This window comes from Cucumis sativus, chromosome 6 (assembly GCF_000004075.3).
Source record: "Cucumis sativus cultivar 9930 chromosome 6, Cucumber_9930_V3, whole genome shotgun sequence".
Classification (NCBI taxonomy): domain Eukaryota; kingdom Viridiplantae; phylum Streptophyta; class Magnoliopsida; order Cucurbitales; family Cucurbitaceae; genus Cucumis; species Cucumis sativus.
In genome coordinates, this window is record NC_026660.2 from 5,105,211 (window position 1) to 5,114,802 (window position 9,592).

Genomic DNA, 9,592 nt, shown 5'->3' on the forward strand with positions numbered 1-9,592 from the left:
TGAAAAGACATTTTTTGAATATCATTCGCTCTGTTTGTGTGTGTAGATGGTGGGGGCATATTTAATTAATGGAGTAGAAATGGAACAGAGAAAAGGGAGTATTATTGATGATATATAAATATATTAGAGAATTGTAATTACTGATTAATTTGAAGGGTAGGTAAAAGGTAAGTAAAGTAAGGTTAAGATGGTTGAGTATAATCAGTGAATGGAAAGAAATCTTCTGGGTGGCCCAATCAACAATTCAGTCTCCACCTCAGAACTTGGACTGCTACTTTCTGCGTAGTTTAACATTTTCTCTCCTCCTTCATTATTTACTCCTCCATCTCCTCCCTCACTTTCCCACTGTCATATTTCAAATCATATTCACATTTCATTTTCCCAACTTCTATACTACTTTTTAATGAATCAACAAATTTCTTTACCTTTTGAAGTAGCTTAGCATTTTCATCCTGCAACACTTTTTCCTGCATTGTATTTCAACCGTAAGCTTTATTACAAATAATGTTGCACCATCCACCATTAAAAAAAAAAAAAAACTTCAGAAAAAACTTCTTCCCCATAAAACTGAATCTTTTCACCTTTTGCTTTAGCTGTTTAATCTGTTCTTCAAACACTTCTATCTGAAAAAAAAATCAACTTGTGGTTTAGAGAGAGAGCAGTATTGAATGAATAGAGATATATCTACAGAAAGAGGACCGATTCAAAAACCTTTCTAGCTCTTATTTTGCAAACACTTTTCTCCAACTGATGTTCAAGTTGTTGAAGTTCATCAAGGGAGCAAGATCCCAGATCCTCTCCCAACATTTTCCTATAATTTATATTGTTATTATTATATCATTCAAATTAATGGATTTAACCAAGAAGTTCAATTATTAAACAAGAACAGAAACAAGTAAACCCCTTCCAACCGTTTTGAAACTTCGAGTTGCTCTATTTTCTTTATCAGGCTAGCTGCTTCTTCATGATTAAGATGCTCCAACTGCAAACATTATTCAATGTGGATCATATAGTGTAGTTACTTACCTTAGAAACTTCATTTTAACCTTTTTTTTTTTATTAAATTAAATTATAAACTTAAGCAGCAGATTACATTCACACTCTCTTTAGAACCAAAAGAAAAAAAACACGTCACTCGAAAGTATCAAAACTAGGAACACCCAAATCTATACATTAAAAATCACTACATCTGACTTTCGTAGAAGAAATAATTTTGCAAAGTTTGAACTACACTTAATCCATGGAATCCAGCAAAATCAAGTTACCAAGAAAAAACACAAGCACATTTCCAAAGTACCCAAAGGTCCATTCAACTAAATCAAACGTCCAACACAATTGGAAAAAGTAACACCCACAACAACATTCATTCCCAGCCATAAACCTTACTCAAACTCCTTCTTTTTGTTAGGTACGAAAAAGATTCATGATAAGGTTAATCCATCTCTAAAGGTAGGCCTTTTGGGTTAAAGAAAGACCAAGTCATGAGATTGAGAGTTACACAGTGGAAAAAGATCATGGATGGATACTATTTGCGGGGAGGCTTTGGTAGTCCTTTGTTCAAAAGAAGGATCTTTAGAGTGCGACCAAAGTCCCATTCGCTATGTAAGGAAAGGATTTATGATATATAACTGAGGACACGTAACTTTAATGGTATGAGGCTCTTTATTTGGAACAAAAAAACAAGGCCATAAGAGTTACGTCTAAAGTAGACACTAGAAAATATCATACCACTAAGGTAATGGTTAATGTTGGAGGGTTTGTTGTCCCTGATCTTGATACAAGCATTGTTACGATGGTTATACGTTTTTAATTGAAAAAAAGATGGGATCGCCCAGAATAATGGAGATGAAAATGAAAGAAAAAAACCTGTACGATATTATTGACAAACGGAGGATCCAGGGCTTCTTTGGCTTTTGCACGCTTTCGGTAACGCTCTATAGTTGCCTGCATGCTGAAGCATAGAGCAGAAAATTAGGCTCTTTCTTTAGAAAGAATGGGAAACAAATTAAATGAGTTCATACAGAGATCAATATTCGTATTTCTTTGGTTATATTTTGTATGCTGAATAGCAAAACGATGGCCACCCCATGATTTTTTAACAAGAATGTCTAAAACTGAATTTGTGTTTTGAAAGTTGAGTCTTTCTTCTTATCCACATCAGAGTCTTTCTTCTTATCCACATCAGAGTCTTTCTTCTTATCCACATCAGTGTCATACCGTTTTGAATAAGTTACAATAAAATTTAATTTATTTTATAGTTTTTTAACAAAATATTTCAATTTGTAACACTCCCATCATATATACTCAGGGAAGATCTAGAGGAAAACTCAAAAGTCACCATGCAAATGAAAATGGTAAGAGAGGCTAGAGCAAAACCTTCCAATTTAAGGAGATATAAGGGATATCATAATTACAAAATAGAGATGGCGATCTTTATCAATAATTTAACACAGTCCTCTTGAGGACTAGAAACTCTATTTGCAGCTGAAGTTTGAGTACAAGAGCAAATATTTGGAATATTTGCAGCTGCAAGGGTTTGAAAAACTTGGCCAAGGAAGCAGTGATTTTACACATAATTCTTGCAGGTGTATGAATATGAAAGAATATTGATCAGTAAGAACTCATATCAACTGATGGGACAGGTAATGATTCTTCTCTTTGGCAAATCAATTAAAGTTTTGTGAGTTTATGTAAGAGACGGGAGACTAAAATCTCTGACTCTCATCGACATCAAAAAGTTTGAGACGAAACTTCTATTCACACTTACAAACCTAGCAGTAGCAACCTAAAACTATCCTTCTTTTTCTTATCTTTTTTTTTTGTTTTAAGAAGCAAGATAAATTTAGAGAGTGCCTCTTAAAACCTAAAATATGGACCTTATAGTGTATACTAATTCTTTCTAAAGTAACACATTTAACACATTTCAAAACAGAAAAATATGTTGTAACACATTTCAAAACAAAAAGATACGTTGTACCAGTGATGAGATCTCCACTATTTATCTTTACAATGATATGATATTGTTTACTTTAGACATAACTCTAATCACTTTGCTTTTGGTACCACACAAAAGGCCTCGTACTAAAGGCAATAATTGTCCTTTTACACTTACAATCACTTTCTAACTAACATGAAATTTTGTTTACACTTCTAATAGGTAAAATATTGGAAAAGGGTTTTCCTGCACTGAAAAAAGATTGACCTCAAACACTATAAAAGGAGAGAGCTTTGGTTTCAAATTGTCTAAGAAATATTTTGAATTCTCTAGTTTGTCTATTTGGGTGTACTAGCCGACTCTAGGTAAATATTCTTTTTGAATTTTCTAGTTTGAGAGTGGAATTAGGATATGATGTTGATGATAAACTTTTGTGATTGTATCAACTTTTTGCGTAAGAATTTTTTCTTTTTCCGGAGGGCCGTTCTTTTTCCTGTTTGGGAACTTACCATGTAAATAGTTACATGCGTTTCTAATTTTTATCATTTTTTTTAATGTTCTTCTAATTTCTTAATTATTTTCTCTTTAGCGTGAGAAGTTTTCTATCAAATATATACTTATTAATCCAACGATCCCATTCATTTTTCTTGAACAAGATATGACTGAATAAGAAAGAGATCAATATACATCCAAATATCTCAACTAAGTTAACATATTTTTAGACCCTCATCATATTCTCACCCTTCATGAGGACACTACGGAGGTGTTAACCTATTTAAGATGTCTAGTTTATTCCTAATTCTTCTCTCTTTTAGTATTTTGTAAAACAAACAAGTGTATTTCCCGCCAAAATATATATATATATATATAATATATAATATAATATAATGAACATTTGATGAATGAGATCATGGTTTCAAGAACTATAAAAGGAGTCTAGTTTTGGTTTTAAGTTATTCCTGTTAGAAACACTTTAAAACACAAAACTTTTTCCAATTTATGTGCGTATGAGAAGTGAAAGAACCAATTCTTTTTCAGATGTATAAATAAGTGTCAGGATATGTTAGTAAGTAAACCTACTAAAAATAGATTATTGGGAAACAACCCTAAAGTAAAAAGGTAGGGGGTTAATTTTTCCAGCTTAATCTCAAAAAGGAGATCAATGGTAAACAAATAGTGCAAGCAGCCTAATCTTTTTTACATTCTCTCCCGGATTTCATTGCATTTGTTACCAAAGTTAGATCAATGTCTACAGTAGACCAGAAGTTGTTTAGTTACACTTTCATGTATCTAGCTAGAGAGTAGAGACTAGGAAGAAGGACTTATAGCAGATATAAATAAATAAATAATTAAAAAAAAAAGATAATACAATTTTTTTTGTCAAAACAAGTATACTTAACTATGTGTAAACTAGGAGCCTTGTGGTTCTTTAACCTCTATTCTGTATTAAGTACATTTCTCTTTAAAAAACTTTCAGTACTACTCTTCTCAGTTGTTGAGAGCTAAAATTTTTCTAATCGAGAAACCAAACTTATTCTGATTGTTGATAATTAAAATTGGCTGACATAAACATTTAGTAGACCAACCAATCTACTTCAATTATATTTTGCCTCCAAATTTATACGAAATATACAACTTTCCTCCTTTAATTTATGCAGCTAATACCTTCTGATCTACAGTTTACCATGTCATGAAAACATATAATCAAGGGTTAAATAAAACTCATAAATAAAGTTGAGAGATTAGTAGCCAGGAAGCAACTCACTCAACCGGTACATATGTAATTAGTTTTGAAAACACAATTCTCTTAAAAAAGAAGAATAAGAACAGTTAAGGTTGGTAAACCAAACATAACTCAACTCAAACCAAACATAACTACCAACCTTAACTCAACTCAAACCAAACATAACTCAACTCACTTAAACGTATACCCCTTTCACAAAATAATTTATAGGTTTGAATCCTCCAACTTTAATTTACATACATAAAGAAAGGTCTTATGTCAATTTAATAATGTGAAAGTTTCCTACCAAAGAGGTCCAAATATCATTTTGACCCTTTGTACTTCAATTTTAATCTCTCTATCATGAATGATTCTTAAATTTAGTCTCTAAAGCTATATTTTGTTAAAGTTAGATAAATAACAATAATCTAATTAATTAGCCTAAAAAATTGATATTCTATCTATTGGGTTTGGAACTTCACGAAGATGTTAACAAGTTGAGATATCCTAGTGGAATCATAATTTTCTTATTCAAAAGCATCTACATAATTTCATGAAATCAATAATTTAAAATTGAAGAAAAAGAAACAGTAAACTAATAGCCGCCTACAGAAAATCAACTCTCTTAAAATGTTCCAGCTGTAACAATGTCGGTGACATGCTTGCTGGCATGTCTATTTTTATTTTTTCTTTTCATGTCAACGTAACTAAAAACACGTCATTTGGAAGAAAAAACAACTTAAAATTTAGAAAAATTATTTTAAACTACAAAAGTTATAAATATAACAAAATATCACAATCTATTTGTGATAGACTACTATTTGTGTCTACCATGATACAAATAGACACAAATAGTATTGTATATGGTGATCATGATATTTTATTATATTTGAGATAGATCTAAATGTGAAGTCACCTAACTAACTTTAAAATGAAAAGTGATAATATGGAATTTTGCTGCATTTTTCCTATAAACTAATTTAGGGCGTCCAAAAGTATTTAGGGTTAGAGTTTTAAGATCTTCATGATAATAACTTAAAAGATCATGTCATGTCTTAGGGTACCAGCTTGTATATATCTATCAATACTTTTAAAGAACAGTAAATATAACCAAATTTATGAATAATAAGTTCCATTGTTGGTAGACTTCTACTAGTGATACAATACTAGTAATATGGTCTATTACTCATAGATTTTAAGAACATCTAAATTTTGTCATAGTAACAACTATAAATTCTTTTATATTTCTAAATACATTGGACTTAGTTGCTATATTTGTAACTGTTATTGAATCACATCGTACACATTTATAAAAAATATTTGTTATTAACAAAACTAGTTTAAAACAATATAAGAGGAAAGAGGAAAATTTTAAAATACATCGTGTTTGGATAGGAAAGCCAATCTGAATTAAAAGGATGACGATGATGGATATAGAGTGGTGGGGTGTGTTCTACAAAATTATGATTGGCTATGAATCAGTCTGCTACTTCTTCGAATTATCATTCAAATATAATCAAAAAACTCCCCAATAATATATACCAGACCCATCTCTATCGAAAAAGAAACCAACAACTAGGGCTCACTTCGTGGCTCTCACTAATACCATCCACATAATAATACCATTTTCTGTTTTTTTTTTTAACATGATACGGGTGGAAATGAATCTATGTCTTTTAGATTTAAAGTAGGATGAGGATATTAAAGATGTGCCAATCTAGTTAAGATATTTGAATGTGTCCATATATTGATCACGTAGTCAAACATGGTAAACTTTGACTTTTTGAGATTTGTCCAACAAGTCACTCTATATCTACCTCAATTACTATATGCATTTTTCTACAAGTTTTCCAGGGACTCAGTAGAACATAATACACCAACCACCATTAATACCATACTGGAGAAAATCTGTTTAATATGAGTTTTAAAATTATCGTTAGAAAAAAAAAATGAAAATTATGGAGAATGTTAGTCAAAATGTTATTAAATCACAAAAGAGAGTAAAATTTAGATGTGTTAACCATATATTTTCAAGTGATTATTTTTTTTAAAAAAATTAATGCTACAGGGTTTCTATTAAAAAAAAAAATTGAGTACTTCTAAAAACATTTTTTCTCAAGTCAATGTATCTAACCTTTAATCTATCTAGAAAAAGACAAGCAAGAATGTCAACCATTTAGGTGACATCATACAAATATGGGTTCCCAAACCTAAATTAAATTACTAAATAACTTTTCTATATTACATGCATCCAACAATAAACAAAACCTTAACACAAAACTTAGAGAATTTAGAACAAACATCCAAGACCATTCAATAATTGTTAGCAATGTCATTAAAATGTTGTAATAATAAAAATATAAAAAAAATATATAACAAGTTATTTAGATATATTAGCCTAGCTGCCATACTTGGGTGAGTGTTATACGCCTAGTAATTTGTTAAAAAGCAAAAGAAACAAACTACAATATCTGGAGAACAAAAAAGAAATAATTAGATGAAATGAAGGTGATGCGTAGGAAACGTTAAGAGTGCCAAATCACAAAAATACCATATGATCATTAGGAATATTGATAACACTTCTCTTGGAAAACTCTCAGGAGTTTTATGGCTAAAGGTAAATAAGAAATTTATAAATATTAATGTTATGATGACATTAGATTATCACTATTTTATGAATCCGTGAATATATATAGTGAAAGAAAATAATAAATGAAAGAAAAATAATAGCTTTCTAAAAGCTACTTAGCTTACTTATTGACTTGAGAAAATTAAATAATTCCACAAACATAGAAATAAGTTTCTAAAAAGAAGCAGCCATTCAGAGACTTTTGCTTCTGTTCATAATCTAAACACAAGGAATGTACTTATAAATTAATATAAATCAGTAAAAACCTTACAGGTTGTGAGAGCACTAGTATTATTATGATTAATTATATATATATATAGTATATTAGTAGTACAAACCCTTTTCACTTCTTCCAATAATTCATTGAAAAAAACAGCAAAAATCAGGCGTAGCCTAGGTAGTATGTAATGTTGCTTAAACAGAAACATTATATCATTTTAATTTCATTGATCCTAATTAACAGTTTGGACATAGCTAGAAAGGGGGCCGGGAAAAAAATGGTTTTGAAAAATAAATCCATCCCCGGCCCATTTATCTGAAATCAAATCATCACTTACTACTTTCCATGAAAATTAATTAATCCATTCCCATCAAATAAAAACACCTATGCAACTGTATTCATGTATCACACTTCTTCCATTTGAGAATATATATGTGACACTTCAAATTTTCTTCTTTTATACTCATTTAACTGAAAACCCTATTAATTATTTGCAAAGAGTAGTTGCCATTAAAGTCAAGCATATAGATCAGATTCAAATTCAGATCACAGTCCATGACGCTAAAATTGGTAATAAAAAGATTAGAGCTAGAGATTAAAATAAATAAATAAAAGAAAAAGTTACCTCGTGCTAGCAAATTCATAAAGCTTTCCTCTAGGGGAGAAGATGATAAGAGCAACTTCAGCATCACAGAGAACCGATAACTCAAAAGCTTTTTTCATCAAACCATTTCTTCTCTTGGAGAAGGTGACTTGACGGCTTGTAGCGTTCTCTATTAACCTCATCTGTGTCTTTCCTCTCACCATTCTAAATCAGATTAGAAACCCCCCTTAAGAAAAAAAAAAAAAAAAGGAACTATATTATCTATTTTGAGTACTGAAAATGACAGAAGAAACTTAGAGGTAGGAGTAAACAACCCCAAATAATTAGTACAAACAAAAATCCTTACCTTAGAGATAATTGAGAAATTAGTTGAATAAGTGGGTATGTACAGAAAGTTGAGATGAGATCTGAAGAAAACCGACCAGCTGGGTATAAAGAAAAGGGCTGATGAATTTATAGATCAAAGACAGAGAGAAAATAAAAGGAGATGGGAAGCATAGGGAAAACCAGAGAGAGGAAGAAAAAAAAAAAAAAAAAGAGATGAGAACTTGGTGAGAAGAAAGCTCCAAGGAAGGTAGCAAGGAGTTTAATTAGGACCACAAAGCTCTCCAATCTCCCTCAGTTTGCTAAAACCAACCAAGAAAAAAAAAACAAAATCTTGAAATAGAAGCAAAAAAGCGAAAGAAAAAAAAAAACTAATGTAAAGAAAAAGTAGAAAAGAAGAAGGAAGAGGGGTGTTGTTGTGGTTCAACTGGGGACATGATTGGGAAGAAATTAGAAAAGAAAATAACAAGAGAGAAAGAGGTAGAGAGAGAAGAGAGAAGAAGGAAGAAAGGATTGGGGTACTAAGTTGAAACCCAGATAACAGAAATAGCAAGAAAAGGGAAAGGAAGGGAATGGGGGGAATATTTAGAAAGAAGAGTTTGAAAACTGAAAGAGAAGAAATAGGGAAAAATAAAGTTAAGGGAAGGAGGAGGAGGTGATGATGATGATGATGGTATTGATATCCATCCAACCAATTTACAAAGCTTAGCTATATACTTGTTTAGGTAAAAAAAGAAAATGAGAGAGAGAGAGAGAGAATAAAAAGAAAGAAAGAAATGGGGAAAAGAGGGAAAGTCAGAGTGGAAAAGGAAAGTGAAATAGGAGAAAATGAGAAGAGATAGAGTATAGAAATGGAAAAATTGAGGGAATTGTCCGTACAAGAGAATACACAAGTTTAGGAGAGAAAGTGGGAGTTGGAGGGGGCAGGGCAGACGGGCAGACGGGCAGAGCGGGTAAGTACTATGTTTACAAATAAGCTCACATTATTGGTTCCGTACACTTTATTATTTAATTAATAAATAAAAAACTGAAAATACCAATCCATCCGTATGGCTATTGGGCCCACCCCCACCCCCACCCCTAATAAACTATATACATTCTAACTATTTACCAAATATTTTAATTTCTACTTACTTACTACCTAAATATTTACAACT

General features: G+C 31.2%; 1 protein-coding gene and 1 long non-coding RNA gene across 3 annotated transcripts; one reads left to right on the plus strand and one right to left on the minus strand.

Moving 5' to 3' along the window:
* Positions 1–80: 80 nt before the first annotated feature.
* Positions 81–9,247, minus strand: LOC101217704 (MADS-box protein SOC1). 2 transcript variants are annotated; one of them, XM_031887584.1, is made up of 8 exons: positions 8,458–9,247; positions 8,133–8,315; positions 1,867–1,951; positions 912–982; positions 712–811; positions 582–623; positions 426–467; positions 81–345 (listed from the first exon to the last, which is right to left on the minus strand). In XM_031887584.1, the coding sequence occupies exons 2-8, from the start codon at positions 8,312–8,314 to the stop codon at positions 202–204; spliced, it is 666 nt and encodes a 221-aa protein (XP_031743444.1). In that variant the 5' UTR covers position 8,315; positions 8,458–9,247; the 3' UTR covers positions 81–201. The 2 variants fall into 2 exon arrangements, with proteins under 2 accessions (XP_031743444.1, XP_004153376.1); XM_004153328.3 differs by having other exon boundaries at positions 8,133–8,337.
* Positions 2,347–3,490, plus strand: LOC116404600. Its single transcript, XR_004217544.1, has 2 exons — positions 2,347–2,642; positions 3,158–3,490. It is a non-coding gene; the product is annotated as an uncharacterized LOC116404600 (long non-coding RNA).
* Positions 9,248–9,592: the final 345 nt, after the last annotated feature.

What these genes read in the sequence shown, in the direction of transcription:
- LOC101217704 (XM_031887584.1), bottom strand. Translation starts at nt 8,314, where the DNA reads ATGGTGAGAGGAAAGACACAGATGAGGTTAATAGAGAACGCTACAAGC. An exon ending in TTGTCAATAATATCGTACAG is followed by an intron (nt 983 to 1,866) that starts GTTTTTTTCTTT and finishes TAATGTTTGCAG; the next exon opens with TTGGAGCATCTTAATCATGA. An exon ending in CAACTCGAAGTTTCAAAACG is followed by an intron (nt 812 to 911) that starts GTTGGAAGGGGT and finishes TATAAATTATAG; the next exon opens with GAAAATGTTGGGAGAGGATC.